This window comes from Nematolebias whitei, chromosome 2, assembly GCF_014905685.2.
Source record: "Nematolebias whitei isolate Nwh7 chromosome 2, NemWhi1, whole genome shotgun sequence".
Classification (NCBI taxonomy): domain Eukaryota; kingdom Metazoa; phylum Chordata; class Actinopteri; order Cyprinodontiformes; family Rivulidae; genus Nematolebias; species Nematolebias whitei.
The window spans coordinates 17,198,232-17,220,071 of record NC_056499.1 but is presented as its reverse complement, the minus strand read 5'-3'; the positions used below and the strand labels follow the sequence as shown (position 1 = coordinate 17,220,071).

The 21,840-nt window shown below is 37.8% G+C and overlaps 1 protein-coding gene across 1 annotated transcript in view; it reads right to left on the bottom strand.

The window, feature by feature from the left end:
• Positions 1-5,199: 5,199 nt before the first annotated feature.
• Positions 5,200-21,840, bottom strand: part of myom2b (myomesin 2b) — a 38,843-nt gene continuing 22,202 nt past the window's right edge. Inside the window, exons 26-39 of the mRNA XM_037690584.1 lie at positions 19,023-19,085; positions 18,641-18,708; positions 17,077-17,190; positions 16,699-16,786; positions 14,809-14,847; positions 13,803-13,908; positions 13,159-13,225; positions 12,180-12,276; positions 11,628-11,664; positions 9,343-9,365; positions 9,200-9,255; positions 9,023-9,112; positions 6,198-6,323; positions 5,200-5,866 (exon numbers count right to left, since the gene is read on the bottom strand). Of these exons, the coding sequence (XP_037546512.1) occupies positions 5,654-5,866; positions 6,198-6,323; positions 9,023-9,112; positions 9,200-9,255; positions 9,343-9,365; positions 11,628-11,664; positions 12,180-12,276; positions 13,159-13,225; positions 13,803-13,908; positions 14,809-14,847; positions 16,699-16,786; positions 17,077-17,190; positions 18,641-18,708; positions 19,023-19,085 (1,187 nt within the window). The 3' untranslated portion in view covers positions 5,200-5,653. The remainder of the gene's footprint in view (positions 5,867-6,197; positions 6,324-9,022; positions 9,113-9,199; positions 9,256-9,342; positions 9,366-11,627; positions 11,665-12,179; positions 12,277-13,158; positions 13,226-13,802; positions 13,909-14,808; positions 14,848-16,698; positions 16,787-17,076; positions 17,191-18,640; positions 18,709-19,022; positions 19,086-21,840) is intronic.

Genomic DNA, 21,840 nt, shown 5'->3' with positions numbered 1-21,840 from the left:
TTTCTCACTTTTCCCTTCTTCCACTCCTTTTTAGGCAAAAATCTGCATCAATCAACATCACAACCAGATTGATTACTATTTGGACGAGCAATTGAAATTTCAGATAAAATCTGTGAATGTACATATCAGTGTATGTGTGGTGGTAAACGTGGTATTAATAAAAACGTGTGTTTATGCACCCCCACAAACTGTTTCTGCTCCTAGTTTATCTCATTGTTTGAACAGGCCTGCTTTAATTAGAACAGGACTGTGTGTGTGGTGTGTATGTGAGTGTGGTGGGTGTGTGTGTGTGTGTGTGTGTGTGTGTTGGGGGGGGGGGGGTGTAAGAGAGAGAGTCACTGCCTGAAAGGAAGAATGCTCCCATAGTGCCCCCATGTGGGAGACAGTAGAGGAAGAAATATTCTATAATCTGGTTTTGTGACACACTCACACACACTCCAATGACACGGTGTTATATTTGGAAACACAATTTCATGCTATCAGTAGTGGCTTGCTATTCCATTTAGATAGCAGTCATCTACAGTATATTTATGTGTGTGTGTGTTGGGGGGGGGGGGGGGGGGGCACATCTGTTTGTGTGTCTGTGATTGAAAGGGATGTGCATTTCACAGCCATTTCCTAACTTTATTGAAATGAAAAGTTGGTTACCATGGCAACACGTTGATTCTCAGTAATTATGTTGATTAAAAATGTGAAAATTAATTAAAAAGTCAGGGAAAAGATCTCACAGCAGACGATCAGCAAAAACATCAAAATGATTCAAATCTCTGTCTCTCTTTCGCTCTCACCCGTTCTCACTACCAAACACTCTCGCCGTCCTTCTCGGTTGCATCGCAGAAGTCCTTTATTGTCACACAGAACTAAATTACTCCATGCAAATCTTGCACGAGCTATGTTTACTCTCTTTGTGCAGTTGTACATTTAGATTTTATTTAATTGTTTTTTTTTGTTTTTTTTGTTTTGTTTTTTTTGTAAAAATAAAAATATATTTTTTAAGCACAGGCAGCACAGCAGAGCAGTGGTTAGAGCAGCCTGTTGATCTTTTCCTGGCCCGAGCCCTTTCTAGGTGACGTTTGCATGTTCTTTCCAACCACATGCGTAATCTCTGAGAACTCTGGTTTTCTCCCACAGATGAAAAACATTCAAGTCATGTTAAATGGTAACTAAACTTGTGAGTGAGAGTGTGAATGCTTGTCTCATGTGGCCCTGTGATGGACGTGTGACCTGTCCAGGGTGCACCCTACGTCTCGCACAGTGTCTGTTGGAGACGTGCACCAGCAGCCAGTAACCTGAAAAGGAGAAGCAGGTAAAGAAAATAGATGGATATGTGGAAAAAAAAAAGAAACAAAAGTAAAAATCACACAAAGGCTATGTCACATCCCAGTTTATTTTTTCTCATGTCGTCTAGCTCTCAACTCATTCTCAAGTTGTTAACAGGCTTGCCACGACATGCTTCATACAGCCAGAGCATGCACATCAGCAACTCAGCAACAGAAATAGACAACACTATAAACCTCACGGTCTCTCTCTCTATTAGTCTCCAAACCCATCTTTTGTTCTCGGTCTCCTTCCCTCTGACAGATTGAATAAACAGGCTCACCAAAGTGTAATGTCTATCTTTTATTAGCAACAGCAAACACAGAAACAATCACTTCACCCTCCACCTACTCCTCTCTTCTCTGTTTGCTCTTCTCATCAGCTTTAATGAACCACAAATCTCATCAACCATCTTTTTCATCAGCTCTCCCATTGCCACCTTCTGCACTCTCCGGCACAAGTCCTTAAACCTGACTGCTTACTGCGTGCTTCACTGTCCATTTGGGTGAAGACCAGGAGAACAGTACTCCATAATTTATACTTGACTGCTGGATAAGGTAGAAGGCATGTGGATTTTAAAATGTATACATCAGGCTATCAGAATAAAAATAAATTTGGTTATGATGGTTTTGTGTTGTCTGTTCAAACTTTAAACTTTGCTTAGCACTGATTTGTTGGGAGTTGATTTTCATTATGTTTAGTTTCGCACCTTGGTCATCAGCACCGGAACATGAAGTTGACTGAAGAAAGTTGTACAACTGCAGGTTAAGATGGCTAAGATTTGAATATTAATAAAGAATTAATATTTCCATCCATCCTATCTTTACCCGCTTCTTCCTTTACGTGTCGCGGGGGTCTCTGGTGCCCATATTCAGCTGTCACTGTGCAAGAGGCAGAAGACAGCCTGGACAGGTCTCCAGTCCACCATAGGACCACATAGAGGCATACAAGGCTAACAAGCTTTCACACTCATCAACACTTAAGGACAGTTTCATTACCAACTAGCCTGCCATGCATGGTTTTGGTCTTGGAGGAAATCGGAGCACCTAGAAAACACTCTCAGGCACAGGGAGAACATGCAAACACCACCAAAAAAGACTAGGAGGTGAACCTGAGATCTTGCTGCTGTGCAAACCACTGCTCTGCTGCGCCTCCTATTGTACTGTATTTTTTGTTGTATAAGTTGTGTTTTTTTGCATAATTAGCATGTCCTGCATTTTATACGCCGAAGCAACGTATTTATGGATTTTCCCCCATATTTACAAACCAATTTTTGGCTGAGATATGACCATTTTCATTCATTCTGACTGAAAATATTGAACACTACCATTTTTAGCTGCTAGATGGCACTTGAGTAATAAGACATGCCGTTGTATCATGTAATAGGTAAAAGTGGCTATTAATGACACAATCGGCTTGCCATAGCCTACCATTGTTGTCCAGCTCGTTTGGAGCAACCGTCAAAAGCTTCATTTTGCCGTGCAGCCCTGGCAAAATGCAGCTAATTTGACCATTAAAGTGCATTTATTAAGAAAAAGTTCAACTGAGACAAACCTTTGCTATAATGTCGAGCAAACAATAATTGTTTTAGGTGCTTATCTTGTTAAATTTAGAAGAAACACGCAGCATTCATCCTTCCTTTTTTCCTCCCTGTCTGCACGCTCCCAGGAGCACCGAGGCAGCGAATACTTTTGAAATACAGCTGATTTGACAGTTGAAGTCCTTGTATTATGCAAACATTAGGCTGAGACACACCTTTACTATGAAGACGAGCAAACAAATAATTGTTTTAGGTGCTTATCTTGTTAAATTTCGAAGAAACGCGCAGCGACTCGTCCCTCTGCACGTTCCTACTTCTGCGTATTGGCTTTTGAATTACAGCTGATTTGACCATCAAAGTGCATTTATTAACCAAAAGTTAGACTGAGACACACCTTTACTACAATTTCGAGCAAACATATAATTGTTTTTAAGTGCTAATCTTGTTAAATTCTTGTTAAAGTCCTCCAGTGCATGCTCCCAAGGCCGCCATTTGACAGCCAATCAAATTTTGGATCAGCACCGGCCCACATTTCCAGGTTGTCATCAGTGACACATCATAGATGCAACGTATACGGCGAAGCGACCTATTTGTGGATTTTTCCACTTTATTAGACATATTTGGACTGATGCAACGTATAGGGCGGTGTGACGTTTATGGTGGAAAATACAATAGGTAGAAGAACTTCATAATTAAAAAAAACTGAGGATCAATTTGCACTCCATATTATCATTTATAAATCACAATAAAACTGGCTGACAAGGTTAACTTTCACCTTCAAAACTTTGCATAACATCAAACTTTAAGGCTGATGCCACTATAAAGATAGACCAGTTTACTTTGCACACAGTAATCATCGTTTCATTACTATGAAGCATGTAAAAGTGTTAGCACATAGGGAGACTGTGAAATGCTATATACTGTATATGAACATTTAGATAAGTTGTGTTGTCAGTCAAATGTTTATATAACTGGAATAACGTACCACTGGGACAGCACGGTGGTGCAACTGGTAGAGCTGCTGCCTCTCAGCGAGCAGGTTACACTGATTCATATCCTGGTCCCGGGACCTTTCTGGGTGGAGTTTGTATGTTATCTCGGTGCGTGTGTGGATTTTCTCCAGGTACTCCACTTTCCTCCCACAGACCAAAAACATGCATGTTAGGCTGATTGGTAACTCTAAATTGTCCCTAGAGTGAGAGAGTGAATGGTCGTTTGTCTCTATGTGTCCCTGTGATGGACTGAGACCTGTCCAGGGTGTCCCCCGCCTCTCGTACAGTGATTGCTGGACATGGGCACCAGCGACCCCCGTGACCCAAAATGGAATAAACGGGTAAAGATAATGGATGGATGGATTCTACCATCAACATGTCAGGGACTACAAATGAAAGTTAGCTCTTGTGTTTAAATCTGGCACACATTCAGGGTATACCCATGTTCTTTAATGTACAAAGTTCCTTTTTAAAAAAAAAATAAACTAACAAATCACATCAAATAAATAAAGGGGCAGCAGTTGAAGTGTACACTTCAGAAAGAATACAGGAATCATTTAAAGCCCTATTTGCACGGGATTAGTTTCACCTAGGGACCATATGCAATTTCTAATAATTATAGAGATTGTCTGTGTTGTTAATCCCGTGTGAATCAGCCATGTCAGTAATTTGACAAATAAAAATTCCCCTGCAAATTACCTACTATATTTTGCTGAACTCCGAGGTCCTGCAATAATACTAATTCAATGCGAACAGGCATCTCTGTGAGTTGGACAGAAATGTGCGGGATCCGATACGTAATTACCGTTAGGTGTTTTTTGTTTCCTGGGTGCATTTTTAATTTGCTTTTGGCAATTGAGACTGCATCGGAGTGCACAAAATACTTTTGTGTCCTGGACGACCAAAAGTCTATCAACCTGTAAAGGTTGCCAAAAAATAAAAGGCTGAAGAAAAGGAGCAAAATCATGTGCAAATGGTGGCTCACATCATGCATTGCTCTGTGCCGTAAGAATACTTTTCTTCTGTTTGTAGACTACTATACAGCTGGCTAGCGTTGGCAGTAACACAGCACCGAGCTTTGGACATAGCCTGAAAATAGTTTTAGCATCAACTCACGTCATTCCTCGAGTCGATTGATCAAGTAGATGCCCGTAAATTTTAGCTAAATGTCAGGCTTTGGTTATCCCATGTGAATGTGCCACATAAAAAGCAGACGTTGGGGAGTAATTTATTTATTACATGTGGTCCCTATAGGTAAAACTAATCCCGTACGAATAGGGCTTAAGACAAACAACAGAACAAACGGTTTACAGGAACTCGTAAAACACAAGGAAACACGCTGTTATACTTTGTGAATAGCTTTAATTAAGCATCTGAGCAAACGTCTCCATGGTGCCAGAAATGCATATTTTATTGTCTTCTTTGTGTTGAGCATTTTGATTTAAACACAGGACTTCACTCTTCCTAATCAAACACATTGTAAACATTTTTAAATAAGCTGAACTGAACTTCTGGCTGCATTTCAGAGAATTGGTATTTAATTAATGTTTAATATCCAATTTTGTCTTGTCTCCGCATTTTTTGATTGCACTTTGTTCACTCACACCTATTTTGTTGATTTCATGTAAGTGTATTTCACAAAAACTAAGTCGTCATCTTTTTTTTTCTATCCTAATTTATTTTCAAGCGCATTAGCTCCATTTCATACCAGAAAGAGAACCCCAATAAAAGCTTCTACGTGGGATCTATATGTCCACCAGTGCATGAATATGCTTTCTTCTTTATTTCATGACTTTCATGCTCTTCACTTCCGCCGAGAAGGAGTGGGACTCTTCATCCCTCTCCCTACCGGTGCCTTTGGAGGAGCGGAGCTGGGAGCAGATGGGGTGGGAGCAGCGCTAGCAGGCTGGCTCTTGGGCTGAGGGATCTCAATGGGGAGTTTAGGAGGGATGATCGTTTTAGGGGTCAGAGCTGGTTTTGCCTCAGGGATTTTCTCCCCGTGGCGGTACACACTGACCTAGAGAGAGAAAAAACACATTTGAGTCATTTCACATTTGTGTATTTTTTGTTGACAACCAAAAGCACAGCTTCAGATGGAAACATCTTTCAAGCAAACATTAAACCTAAAAAATGGTCATGGTTGGCATTAGCCTCAAGTTTTATCATATATTGTACTTTGTATTATTTTTTGAACGGAGTTCCAGCTCTGTGCCACTGTGATCACTAGAAATAAATAAAATTCTGGCTGTCAGGCAATAAAAAGATTAGATTTGAGCTGCAGATGGTCAGAAGAATTTCACGGCTCTGAGTAAATCCTGTCATTTGTGATACACAACAGGGACACTCACCACTATATCCACAGACTCCCCTCCATATTTGTTCTGGACTATCATTGTATATCTGCCAGAATCCTCCATGGAAACACCTTTGATGGTCAGGCTTGCAAACTTGCCTTGGTCTATTGAGACCACATACTGAAAATAAATAAAGAAACCAAAGGTTAAACAAGTGAGATTGGCCACACATGGAGTTAAGCAAGATTTAACACTTTGAATGCTTCTTATTTGATAATTGATTTTTACTATTGATTTAGGTCTAACTCAAAGTAGCAGCTTTTCAGTAGCTGATTGCTATCTTCCCTGACCAAAACGTGAGCACTTTTCCTGCACATGCAATGGACAGAAAAATGCACCAGTGATGCTCCAAGTTATCTCCTGTTGTTAAAATTAAATCCAAATATCACATTTGAATTTCTTAGTCCCAACTAAACAGAATGTGCTCAAATATTTAGGGGTGGATGTTTGTGCCATCCTTGCACTTGATCTTAGTGTGAACCTGTCATGTGAAAAGTGAAAAAAATAATAACCAATAATTCAATTCCCTTCACTCATACCTGCACTTTCCCATTAAAGTTCTGCATAGTAATGGGTTTTAATGGACAGACACTTGTAGCTGAATGGTTATATTCATATTAGGAGGGACACTTGAATTTTAATTGTCAGGGGGAAAAAATGGACTTAATAGTGGTTATATTTAATAAACGTGTTGATAAATGCATCAATATCTAAGTGCTATGTAACTGATTTAATGTCAAACTATCACTGATTCTCGTAGTTTGAGCAATGGAAGGAAATTATTGTATGAACAATATCTGCTAAGTGATTGTTTTGCTAAAAAAATTAAAGCAATTCTGAGATAAAAATGTCACAAAAAGACTTAATCACCTTCTTGTTTTATACTAATTCTACTCCATTTACCACTCGGTGTGCATATTTTTGAGGTTCAAAGGAACATTTTCTGGATCTGCACACATGTCTGATTTTGTTTGTCTGTATATCTTGTAGCGTTTGCATGGACAAAGCAGAAAAGAACCAACTCTTGGGTTTGAGAACTATTTTACAAAAGACTTCTGTTCATTTTATAAACAGAATATTAACAGTTGAGAGGAGGCATAAAGATGAGGGGAAAGTAGAACAAAAAAATCCCCCTGAACCTGGGATTCTTGAACTTAAATGATCAAAGCTTCTAGAAGCCTCAGGATGCTGTTGAAAAAGCTCTTATTGTCTTGGGACAGACGGTGTAGACTTTAACTGGTTAGCAAGAAAGACTAAGGTATCTGAACAAGATTTGAGAATACTGAAGGATGGGTCTGCTCCTATTACCATACTTACCTCACCTTAAATCCATTAAAACATGCAACATTACTAAATCCTGGTTTCTTCATTAGTAAACACATGGAAAGCTTAGTCTCTAGCACGTGTCAAGCTCAAGGCCCGGGGGCCAAATGTGGCCCTCGATGACATCTGGCCCCCAAGATGATATGTTAAACATAAAATACTTTTATCATTTGAATTTTTTCAGTAATCTTTGATTATGATGTCAAAAGTGCAACAGAAAACATCAAATGAGCGCAATCAAACTCTTGTTGAGGAACCTGCAACCAAGAAAAGATGTTGGGTTTCTAACTTGATTTAATGTAGGTTCTGAAAGTGGCCCTTAGTGTGAAAAAGATTTTAATTTTGGCCCCCATTTGTAAGTGAGTTTGACACCCCTGCATGTCCTACATAGTCAAGCACATGTAGCATCTGACTCCCTGTTTGAATCCAGCAACATATGTTTCTACACTAAGATCTTTCTCAATGTTTGTAAGCACAGACATGTTTCATGTTAGCAAGTATAAGACACAAGCTTCTGAGCTGGAATTGAACGTCTCAAACCTGAGAGAGTAAAGACTTGGGGTGAGCAAACATTTAACCAACCATCTGCATTTATTTTCCTGGGAGTTTAGCTTTTATCGAGAACTTCTGTTATATCACTTACAACAGACAGAATGCTATCCGGATACTATCAGGATGAGAGGGATGGTAATGATGGAAGTAAACAGTTAACGGAGGCACCAACAAGATTTTGGATATGGTAAAGTAGTTCCATTGCCATTAAAATTATGATGTTATTTAAACCTTCTATTTTCCTGATGGTTACAAAGGGAGGAAGAGAAGTTCAACGTGGTCAATGAGAAAACTCAGGCCAGTTCATCAAGACAACATTTGGCAAATGGTCCCAGTCTAGGATCTGACCCTGGGCTGACTGTCACATCACCAACTAACCTTATGTGTGTTTGTGTGTCAAAGATCTGAATTTCTTAATACAGTGCTTTAGGACGGACAATAATCATAATGTGTGGTGAAAAATTAATGCTAATGGGTTCTGATCGTTCTTCTTGATGTGATGAACTGGGAAAAAAGAACAGCTTGTTACTGTGGTCGTGGCTTTCACTTCCAATTTGGCAAAGTCAGCTCTGCTAATTATGAAGCTCCCTATAACTCCAGAGACTGTGGGAAAATTTTAAATGCAGTCAAAGTCGCCACATAACACCACATAATCCAGGGGACTTGGACTCAGTGTGGAAGCTCTACTGTGGTGGACAAAATTAAAGGAACATCCTGTTGCATTTGTTGGATCAATACAATGATTTACCAGGCTAAAGAAATAATGAGGTGGGTTTCTTAGAAGGCTAAACACCTCAAAGTCAGTATGTGGCAAGTAGGAATTAAACTGTCCAATATCACATCACTCGCATACATAATGTAATCATATGCTGCTCTTAAGCATGTTAAGTTGAATAAAGTAATATATTCTGATCAGTGTCAAAGCTGCAATAATGGATGATTACCTGATCATCAGGTTCAACATCTGTTCCATTCTTCAGCCAAGACACATGAGGTTTGGGGTCTCCACACACTGTGCAGGTTAAACTCAAAGTCTTTAAAAAGCAAAAAGATGACTCATAAGAGCATGTACACATGTAGTGGAAGACCAAGTATCAAGCTGTACACTCTTAGATGCTTACCTTCTTCTCCATGATAGTGACAACATCAGGTAGTCCTCCAATAACCTTCCCACGATCTGAAACAAATATTATCACTCAATTTTATGTCCTCATTTGTTGATAAATAAATTAAAAAAAATCTGTAAGAATAGAAGATGACTCACTTTTGTCAGCGTAAGCCTCAGCCCTGAAACACAAAGTTAGACATTTGTCAGCTTTATTTAAAGAGCACATTTAAAACAGCCCAATTTGACCAACACATTACTTAAACTGAATTATTATTTACAAAGTAACAAATGAACAGATTGGGCAATTTATCAACCGATTTTTGTATTCCAGTAACTGCCTTTTTTTATTGACAGCACACACAATCCTTTCTACTTTTGATTAACTAGCTGTGGTCAGATGGTTTGTCAGAAGGAACTCTGGGTTTGGAGCCAAATTACATTATACTGTTTAGAGTTTTCCAGCTCTTTTTTTTTCTTGGAAAGAAAAAATGATTTTGTTTGGTAAGGGCTGTCAGACCAGCATGATGGGACCACAGGTCAGCTTCCAGACCAGATGGCTGGAGGGACTTTGTTCTCCACTTGGCATGTTGATGCTCAATGAAAAGGGCAGCAGGGCGTCACTTGTTTCAGTGCATTTTGTAAAATCTTAAGCTTGAATGTCTCTCTTTGAATGTCAATTAGAAATGGGATTAGGACAGTTTCTACTTTGCCAGCAGAAGTATCTGGAGTCTTTTTCCCCCTTTTAAATGGACGTACAAAATGAACAGAGTGAGGTTTGTTTTAGCCCAATTAAGCAAAAGACCACATATCTCTCTGTTACCCAACAGCTTTTATTTAGAAACTTTGGTTTTACCTCCTGATTATATATCGGAGTTCTTCCCCAGGTCAGGTTGGCTCGGACATGTTTTTTTAATCACAGCTGTATACTACAGCATTCCATGCTTATGCTCAGATCCTGCATTAAACCATGAACACTTCATCAGAAAACAAAAATCCCAAATATGCACCAAAATTAATACAGATAATTAATGTAAACTCCCAAATCCTCTGAAATTAACACTACAAAAAAGATTATTATTATTATTATTATTATTATTATTATTATTATTATTATTATACCAAGTGCTTACACCCCGTTTAATAACTAAAGATGGGTTGATTGATTTGTTGTCTGCAAATAAGTAAGTTGATTTTATTTATTTTTTTAAATAACCATCATTAGCCATGCTTTAGCATACTAAAGCAATTAAGAGAGAAGTGTATCTGTGGGCAGCACAATTTTATTACTCTTGACACTATACAGATTTATGTTAAAAGCTTTTTGTGATGGGGTGCTCTTCACAACATAGGTGCAGTTTTTGTTGGCACAGCAAAAACTACAACAGATGCCGAATAATAGCAATATTATGCCAACTATATGCTGCATTTATGATTCACTAATTAGTCAATGACCTCAGTATCCATTGCCTGGTTTGCCATTTAAGTATCTTAAGTTTTAGCAGCAGAATGTGTAATAAAACAAATTATTTTTTTAATAAAATTAACCTGTTTTCTAATAATTAGAACCAATATCAGCCACTGAAAAAAAAATCAAATTAGTTGAAATTTTTATAAAACGTCTGTATTATATTTACACTGAGTTTTGTCACTTTGAACTTATTGAATCAAAATGTATTTAAAGGTATCTAGTTTCGTGTGCAAATAGTTTTTTTCACTATACTTTCTGTTGCAACTCTGGTAATGTTAAGCATTCTTTGGACAGCAAAAACTGAAGGTTCAATTTGAAGTTTCCTCACTAAGCCCCAAATCCTGCTTTGTAGTAGAGACCCCCCTGTTCTCAGCCACCCCAGTGTCAACATTGCCCTGTCAATCTGGTATTACAAGCAGAAACAGCGGACCCTGAGACAGCCTAAATCCACAAAAGACTTGTGGCCCCAGGAAACGTCAAGAGAGATCCAAGAGGTGAAGTCTGGGTGGAGGCAGGTATGCTGAACTTCTACAATATTCAAGAGAAGCAACAGAAGCAGAGTTTCTAAACTGCAGAGTGGACGAGTGACTGGAACGCTGATACTTTTTTAATGACTAGATGAACTAAATGTATCTGTGCTGCATCCCCCCAAAAAAAGGCATTTTGTAGAAGTTTAACTTTATGTTCCTAAAGTAAAAAAAAATACAAGCTAAAAAATTAAATTAGCCAATTCTGATTAATCAGATTTATTTCATTGTGTAGTCGAATTAAATCAAAACTGGTCAGTTAAAATAGCACGGTTTTAACTTTTTTTTAATATGGGATGAAAACTTTGTTTTCAGTATATGAACATAAAGCGCACTGGGAAATTATTACGTTAAGTAGCTGAGTGAGAGGCAAATGTGAAGAAAAAAAACCTGTTACTAAATATGCACATTAAGGCCAAGAAACAGATTTGAAAACACAGTCTTACTTGAGTTTCTGGAACTCGGCATACGCCTTCTCATATACTGTAAAAAAAAAAACAAAAAAAAAAAACAGAAAGTCATTGCCAATGTTCAAAATCACAAGAAACACAAAATATATCTCCATAATATAAAAAAAACTCCGATGCATCTGTGTTTTTGCTCCATTATGAACAACCATAACAGTGGTGACAGGAGGAGTGGAATAATGAAACACAAGAGTAATGAATTTATCCAAAATCTGTCAAAATGTAACTGAAGCATGCTGGAAATAATGGAAGCGCAGATGCTAAACATGGAAGTTTTGCGAATAAGCCTACTGGAATGTAATATTTCAGGTTGGTCAGTGCTGCTGTTCTTTGGAAGAAAGCAAATCGCAAACTCTTTACCGTTTTTAGAACTGATGGGATGAGTGTTTAATAGACCAGACAAGGTTTCTGACTGGAGTCGTTTGTGAATATTTTAACCTTAAAACTTGTGCCAAAAAAGCCAAAAATGTTGTTGTTTCTATTGCATCATGTTTTTAAAGGATAAAACATTGAAAGGGAAAAGACACTGACCATCGCCACTGAGGTCCAGGGTTCTCTTGTGTGAGCTTTCAGAGTTGGTGATCACAATAGAGTATGGTCCTTTATCCTTCTCCACCGGTTCAACCACCTGTGAATCAGTCGACCGAAGAAACTACTAATTGAAAGGCAGGACTATTAGCAGTCATCAATTTGATCAGAATCAGAATATTGTCATTGCACTAAAGTGCAGCGAAATTACATTTCAATACAGCCTGTCCAAGAGAAACATAAACTAACAAACATGGGGAGACGAACTGAGGCCACCGGCCTCGAGAGGCACAGCCCCCTTTTTTAATCAGATAAGGATAAAGAAACATGAGAGAGAGTGCAGGTGCAAAAAGAAAAAAAATCAAATCTTGCACTGTGTCCTAGACGGGACACAATATGAACGTTGCAAAAAAATGACCTCATCACATAAACAGCAACATACTGATGACATCATAATAGATTTATGCAAGAGGAGGCCGACGAGGGCCATGAGTTGTCCGTGGACACTGCCATAAAGTTCCATAGTCCTGATAAAGATGGCACAGTGTTTTTCAGCCGGATCAACTCTGACACAGATCCACGGATGTCCTCGGGAGGGGAGTGATGGGGGGGGGGGGGTGGGAACTTCTCTTTTACATAAAACAAAAAGGACAAGTTTGAGATAGCTGACCAATTCAAGGCTGAGTGGGGAAGCCAAATTCAGACAACACAATTGTGGGTCAGGCAGCCCCTGCTGGGATTTCAATGTCTGCCTTCATAATTCTGCTGGTACGTCTCACTGGCGATTCTAAACAGCCAAATTTTGCGGCCATACCACCAGACCGAGCTTGTAGCCTTCTCCAAGGTCGATTCCTTCAATTGATGTTGCTTTTGTAATTTTTAGCTCATTTAGGTGACCCAAATGAGCAAAAGTGCAACACTCCAAAGTGTTTTTCTGTCATAAAATTACCCATGTGATTTACTTTGAGTTATATGATTTTACCTCCATTGTTGCCATAGCAGGAGTTCCTCCAATCACAATCTTGTCACTGTGGGAAAGTTTACTCTCACTAAGTGGAGAAAAGAGTAGAAGTTAGCTTGGATGTGTGTGTTGTGTTATGTAAGTAAAGCTTGCTTCAAAGGTTATGGTAAAGTTTGTTATAACATCAAAATGTTTCACACTCAGAAAGGATGTGGGGATTTTATTTTTCAAAGCTAATCCCCATGATTTTTGTTCCTTTAGTTCATTTTTTTGTTGTTTTTCCCCTTCTTTTCTGTCCTACTTTATTCTCTCCACTTATTGTCCAACATCCTCCCTTCACCATGTTTTAATCTCTTGGGCAAGACAGAGTGCTTTTAAGTTTTTAAGTGCTGGAAGCCTTGCATTTTATTGAAAATAATAGGGGGGGGGGGGGATTTCAGCCACAAAATAGTGCAAGTTGTACAGCACTAACCAGCGTAATAAAAACAGTTGCTAACAGCTATCACAGGTCTTATGTGGCTTATTGTTTTTACCACTCCTTACCGCTTACTTGAGATAAAACAAATGTTGGCCATGCGGTCAGCTTGTTCGTGGGAATATTCTAATCCCTTTGTACTCCTAGTCATAAATCCAAATTTTATTCTTACAACAGTCACAAATCTTACCCGTGATACCAGGTAATGTTCATCTCAGAGGTGTAATACTTCATGTGACACTGTAGCTGAATGCCGGTTGCAGTGCACTTGATCACCAGCTCTTCAGCACTGGCTCCTGTAGGAGATGATGGAGCACATTTGACATCAAAATCAAATATGTGTTTACCATACAACCCAGCTCATAAGCACTACAGCATCCATCCCATCCATTTATCCATTAACTTTACCTGGCCTGGCCTTGTGACTGAATAAATCTAAAAATACCAAGCCTCCATTAGTAGATGTTTGTGGTAGTCACTTTAAGTGTACCCTTTTTATGTTACCTTTATCTATCTCGTAGAGTAAAATTGTACTGATGAGGGTAAGAGCAGATCTTAGCCAGCGGGTTGTAGGTTGCATTCAGTATAAAGCGCTGCAACCATGAGAGGTTTTACTATCTTTTTTTTTACCATTACACATAAAAGGCGCTTTTATACCACACTGTGTCTGTGTGGAAGTTTGCTCACTGCACATTACGAGTGGACAAGTGTGTCATCCACCTGGTCGCATCACCATGGTTTCCCATTATCGCAGTAATGAACCCTCTTCTCCTCTGCAACCACGGCTGTAACTGTTGTTGCAGAGCTGTCAAGTGAATGTCGCTTAAAATAGGAGGAAGATGCTCCTCTACTCTGTCACTGTGACAGAGCAGTGGAATTTTAAAGTGATTTCACCACATGATGGCCAAATGCTTCCTGCGTGACAACTTCTGCCACACGCTGACGAGTGTGTGCGGATGTGTGTGTGCAGCAGTGGGATTTTAAACACGTCAGCTCGGTGATGGATCTACTTAATCTCTTATCGCTGTGGTGTGATTTCTCCATGTTAAATTCGTATCAACTCAACTAGGCCCTCCCCAGGGCGTACAGAAAATGATTCTGGCGATGTTTAGTATATATGTTTTTAATATGCACATCTGCTTGTGAGATTTCCATGTGTTCTTCTCTGAGTATGTGCGTGGCAGGCAGATACCTACCAGCCAGTTGGCTCAGCTTGTTTATGGCATCGTCAAAAACTAGAAGAAAGGCAGAGGGAGATGAAGACGTCAGGATAAAAAGACACCATGCTGCCCTCTTGAGGAAGCATTTATGCAAAGGAAAGTCTTCACTGAACATTTCTAGTTCTTTAAACATCTGTGCATTGCTTAGTTCAGGGTTACAGTCTCAATACTTCCTGAACTAAACCCACAAAAATGCAAAGAAAGACAGCACTCCTTTTGAAGATGCTACAAGACAAAGACACATTTTGTACAGTTCAACCCTAAAAAAGTTAAAAAAAATAATAGTCTGCCTGACTGGTCTGCAGTGGTGGAGAAAGTACTCAAACACTGTACTTAAGTAAAAGTACAAATAAACAGAAAAAAATATACTCTAGTAAAAGTATAAGTACCACATTAACGTTTTTACTTAACTAAACGTAAGTACTTGCTTTTAAAAATATGTAAAGCATTAAAAGTAAAAGTACTTGCTGAATGTATTACCTAATACAATGGTCTACAATATCATTAAGTGTGCCTACTGTATGTATATTTTCTCTAATACATTAATAGTGTTGAGTCGTTTTAATGAACAATGCTGCAGATAATACATGTTTTTATTGTGTTTACTCTGTGACACCGTTTACACTTGGACTAGTGACCCTGTGCATCAGAATTTCAGGGATGACTTGCAGAGTTAAATACCATTAAGCAAAATAAGAAAGAGGAATGATTATACCTTTGAAAATTTTAATTTAACACAAATCAAAACCAACGTGTCATTTTAACTGCAGTAAACACATTTAAGTAAAAGTTGTCTGCCTGAAAAAAGGAGCATTAGACCTAACAAAGGAATGGGCTCTGATCATTTCAACTCCAGTTTGTCATCAACTCTAGTTAAAATACTGTCTAGTCAAACTTGTAATGGGTCAATAAAATAGTGAACAATATTTTAACTTCCTGACACCATTTTCAAAACTTGGACATGACTGTCGAGCCATTTGGAGACATCTCTTGTCTCCTGTCCTAACATGAACTGACACATTTTAATATTGAGGGAAGAATTTCTTGTTCAAGTTCAGAAGAAGCTGGTTTTCAAAGTGTTTTGAGTCCAGTCTGGCTCTTTTGGATGAGAGAATCTGTCCTGCTGTACTGAATAGTCTTTCAATAAGGTCATGGGTGGCATGTATCTTCTGACTCTCCATGGTGGAATACATTTTGGGTGTGTTAGTGGTGCTGCGGGTGCACCCAGCTCACTGACGTTTATACTAGAATATGCGTCACTGGCCCAACTCTTCTTGAAGGTAGGCCTAACGTTACCTGCCCACTTTGCAGTGATTTAATGGACCAACTCCCCTCTCATCATTGGTTACTTTCAAACTAATGAACAAATAAAAAAAACGCAACATGAATGTAACTTGTAACGTAACATATTATAGAAATGCAGTGTAGTGGAAAGTACAGATACTTAATGTAAAATGTGGTGGAGTAAAAGTAGAAAGTACCCACATTTAACTCTACTTAAGTAAAGTACAGATACATGAAAAATGTACTTAAGTACAGTAACAAAGTACTTGTATTTAGTTACATTCCATGACTGCTGGTCTGATATATTTAAGGAATGCAGATCATGACTTTATGGCACTTAGCTCATTATAGTTTAAGCAGAAACTGATATTGAGCATATTGATACTCCAATGACAATAAACTTTCAATCTGTTGTTCAGCCTTAGTTTTACTGTTTTGTGAGCATCAGTCTGTTCAGTTTATATATTTTAATAGGCATACATTTCCCTGCATGTTACCAATTATACTGAGAGAAAAGACAGCTGCTACAGTTAGTAGTAATTACTCTGTTAACATTACACTAAATAAGAAAGACATTCATACCTTTTCCACTGATGTCAATTTGGCTCATATCTTTTCCTCGGTCATCACTAATGGTAGCCTTATAGATTCCTGTTGTTTTCTGTGAAAACTGGAGGAGAAACAAAAAGTCACAGTCAGCATATATTTTAATAACAAAGTCCTCAGTTAGTCCTTTCAGTGAAGCTAGTTATTCATTTATTCAAATATTGAACACATGTATTTGTCTAATTTGCATAAAAGTTTTTGTTTATCAGCCAATAAATTTGGTTTACATATGTACAAGAATCCAAACAGTTATAAAGAATTAGTAAACATCGACGCATCAAAGCACATGTATAGAAAATGATTTAATTTTACTTCAGTTTCAAAGTCGTCAAAAGATGAAAACAGTGTTTTTACCTCTTTAATTGGCAGCTTGCAGACTCCTGATCCGAGGTCAGCTTTCACATCAGGGATGATCTCTGTGTCCACTTTATACCAGTGAAACTGTGATTCTTTTTTTAAATTGGCAACCTTCAATAAAACAAACATTACTTTCAAAAACAAAAGATTATTTGTTAATACCAAGATCATTTTTTATGTTCTATTTAAAAAAAAATAATAATAATTAGATGTGGAGAACCTTAGTTTTTAAAAGGCAACCTGAAATATTTAGCTCTTTAAATATGCACGCTGTACTTCCGTTGTTAACATGTCATTATGTCACATGACCATTACATTTAATCTAACTTGTTAAAAAATAGAAGTCCAAAAGCTCAAGTGTTTGGAGCTGTGTACAAAAAAAAAAAAAAAAAAAGACAAACCCCAAAATTTTATGACATTTTTCACTTTTTGCAACTAGCAAAGTTTTTTTTTCCACTTTTCTCTTATTTGTTTCTTATTGCTTCAACATTTGTATACAAGTACAAGCTCAGATTTGTTATGAATGCCATCTCGAGGACAATCTACCTGCCCATGAGGGAAAACAAACAGTGTGTGATGGCTCATCTGCTGTTGCTGATTAATGGTGCGTGTGTGTTTGGGTGGAGAAGGGTTGTGTGTGAATGGGGAGCAATTAGCACAGCCAAGGTTAAAAATCACTGCATGAGTGTAGGCCATTTACCATTTTTGTGAAGTCTTTTAAGTTTTAGTTCATTGCCTCGCTGCATGGCATCTCGACCTGTTTTTCACTCTCACTTGTTCAGGGCCCTTTGGCGTCGTTAACGCATGGCGTACCGCTTTGAAGTCTTTCCAAACTTTAATTGAGCTTTAGGGTGCCAACTTTTGGAGCTGGAGTTACTTTCTTGTGCACCAGCCTTTCAGCTCATGTCTAAACTTTGCAGTACTGTGTACGGCAGTATATGTGGGCCTGCAGCTTTTAGTTTGCAGTAGTGGTTCATCTGTGTGAAACACGCTATACAAGTTTTCTGCAGGACAACTGGAACCAGCAGTAGTTTTGAAATGAGTAAATCTACGATCTTTTATTCTCAAAGCTACATTATCCTTCCACTACAGCAGTAAGTGCCCCTTGTTCCAGTGAGTGCTGTCAAATAAATACTTTTAGATTGGCTCACAGAGCCTACCAGCTGCAGACAGTCACAATCACTAACAATAATGCAGGGGGATTTGGGGAGATAAAATACACATACCTTTTAGCAAAGCCGAATAATTTTTCTAAAAAGGATTTTTATATATATATATTTTTTAGCTTGTACTGACAATTTTACTATTGTGTTGAGGTTTTTTTTCCATATCAAAGATGTGACAAATCACTGACAACATAATATGTGCTTGTCTTCTGCCTCATCTTTGTTAATGCATGACACTGTGGCATCTTAAATTTCATAGATTGACTAATCAGTTGTTTACAAGTCTTTTGCTGCAATCATCTGTTTAGTCACAATCACCCCAATACATGTTAATAACTTAGTCAAGAGACAATGCACGTACAAATATTAGAAAATAATTGAAATTGTCTGTTTACCTTGCAGACCAAAGTGACGGAGCAATCGTCTCCAATCTGAAGTGAAAGGAACTCACTGAAGTGGGGGCCTGTAGTGAACAGAAATAAGATTGAAGTTCACTGTGAGCTGCTTTGTTTAAAAATGTGTTCCTAATACAAAATATTATCTTCATGTATGCCTCCATTTGGAAACTTTTTTTTTAAATTCTGAAACAGAGCTTCTTCTGAATAGAAACAATTTTGAGCTTTTAGATTCCAGCATTTAACAATGATTTACTTTTTTTTCTGCGTACTTTTCTGTAGACCTGCAAACTGGTTGTGTGCCAGTAGACAAAATAGGGATGCACAGGTCTCTGGCTATGAAAAATAAGCTGAAAAGTAGAAGATGTATTAAATATCTTACCCTCTTTGACCCTGATATATTCTCTTCTCTGGAAATCAGCCTCAGCCAATGCTTTCTTGAAGGCTGTGTGCACATACATATAAACAGAGAAAGCATTGCCAGAACATTAATAGATTTTCTTGCAATTAATCACAATGGTTTCCTGTGTTAACGTAGAATCAATGGGTTCCAATCCATGTTGATGAAAATACAATAATACATTGTCATGCAGACATACAGACTAAAATCAAATACGGTGAAGCGACTTATTTATGTTTTTTTCCCATATTTATAACTCAATTTGTGGCTGAGATCTGACTATTTCATTCATTCTATGAATTACTATGAATTATGATTATCGTACCCACCACTGCACCCTGTATTCACTGGTTAACTGGACATCATTAACTTCACGCAGACTCTCTCACTGGTACAGTTTCATTTTTAAATCACTTCTTGGTCTGCTGCCTTCATACATATCCTCCTACATGTCTCTGCGTGAGTGCAGCTACAGCGTGCGCTCTCAGGACATTATTACCTGCAGTGTTCCCTCAGTGCGGACTGAACTTGGCAAAAGGGCCTTCTCCTACTCTGCTCCTGTTTCTTGGAATATCTTGCAAAAAGATTTGAAGCTCTCGACCTTGACCTCTCTAAGTGGCTTTAAGAATCTGTTGGACTCCTGGCAGGGACCAATGCAGACATGTTCCTGTTTTTAGTTTTTTACATTCGCCTTAGAATCTAGCTGTTTTTTGTTAATTTTATTTTCTTTTTACTTTTCTTTTTTTTAGCCATCCTATTTGTTAAAAAATAAAACAAATTGTATGACTTTTTATAACTGTTTATTGTTTTCGCTGTTGTCCATTGTTGTCATCATTATTTGTTGAAATCAGGTCTCTCTTGTAAATGAGTCCTCGAGGCTCAATGGGATTTACCTGTCTAAATAAAGGTTGAATGAAAAAAATTCTGACATGGAAAATATTGAACACTACCATTTTCAGCCACTAGAGGGCCCTCGGGTAATATGGCAAGCCAACTTTCTCATTAATAGGTAAAAGTGGCTATTAATGAGACACTTGACATGCCTTAATAAACCACCTTCGTCTCGCTCAGGAACTCCTGGAGCAAATATCAAATCAGCTGCATTTCACCATGCCACCCAGGCGAAATGCAGCTGATTTGACCAATAAAGTGCATTTATTAAGGAAAAGTTCAACTGACACACACCTTTACTATAATTTCAAGTAAATAAATAATTGTTTTAAAGTGTTAATCTTGTTAAATTCTTGTTAAAGTCCTCCCATGCATGCTCCTGCGGCCATCATTTGCCAGCCAATCGATTTTTGGCACAACACCGACCCACGTTTCCGGGTGGTCAGCGGTGACGCATAACATATGTGACTTATATGGCAAAGCAAATTATTTATGTTTTTTTTTCCTACTTTATTAGACATATTTGGATTGATGTGACTTATATGGCAGTGCGACGTGTGCAGCGGATAGTACGGTACATGTATGTCTCATTCTGTATGATGTTTGCCAACACACAACCAATACTTGGCTAAACAAGCAGTACACCAATGTCACTGAAGGATTTGAGTAGTGACTGTAGATTTTGAGTTGAGTGTTTGTTTGTTTGTTTGTTTGTTTCTGGAATGGAAATGAACCTGGAAAGCAAGTAAACCTTAATGCTTATGGTGCAAGATATTCAAGTGGGTAGGAGTTACACAGTGTATAAGAAGAGAGGTATTTATTTATTTTATTTTTTAATTGTCTGAGGTGGCGCAGACAGATGGAGTCTGGTGATCAAAGGAATTAATTTTATCCATCACTAGATGCAATGGTGGAGCAAGAGGGTGGCCATTGGTGGCCTTGATCACCATAGATTATTCTTCAGCCACCGTACCAGCCACCCCAATCATTTGAGAAAGCTACAGTATATTTTAAGCAGTATAAAAATAGTTTCCTCAAACAGTAGGGGTGTCTGGTTTACACATCTGTGTGTGTATATGTGGTGGCGACCATTTCAAATTTTGATGTGGCAACCTAATTTTCAAAATTAAACTTTCTTGTGCGTAGAGGCACCCACACACTAAAATCAAAGTTTGCACTGAACTGGTTTTTTTTTTTGTTTTTCTTTTTCTTTTTTGTTACTGGAAATTTGATTTTTGAACACCCAATCTTTAATATGCATTTATGTTTCTAATGTTGCTTTATACTAATTTAAATAAAATGTTTTGTTCATAGCTGAGCACTCTATAATTGGTAGACTTATAGTTCTTTTTTTTTAATCATTCTATTTAAAAAAAAATAGATAAATAAATAAATAATGCGGGTGCCAATCCAAAACATCTCATTCGTCAGCATAGTTAAGAGTAAAAAAATGTACAATGAAAAGTCTGAAAGACTTTTGTCGGTATTGTAGATTTTTGCATTTGCTTTTTAAGTCATAGTATGTAATATACATAATATGAAGAGAAAAAGTAAATAATAAAATTGCAAGTTTATGGGAGGGTGGATTATTACAAATGAGACATTCAGATAAAATTAAACTCCACAAGTTTCAGGTTCTCGCTTCATGTAGAACCTAACCCTGTAGAACTTTTTTTTTAATGTTATTTGTTAGACTTCCTGCCATCTAAGCAAATTGGGTCTATTTTTAAATGCCATACTTTCCAAAAATGAAATTTCTATAAATGCATGAGTCAATAAGTCTGAATAAGTAGCTAAGTTTTGATTGGCTGATTTGCTTTATAAGACCCTAAGAGTTTCCAACAAGCATCACCACTACCCTGATATATATATATATATATATATATATATATATATATATATATATATA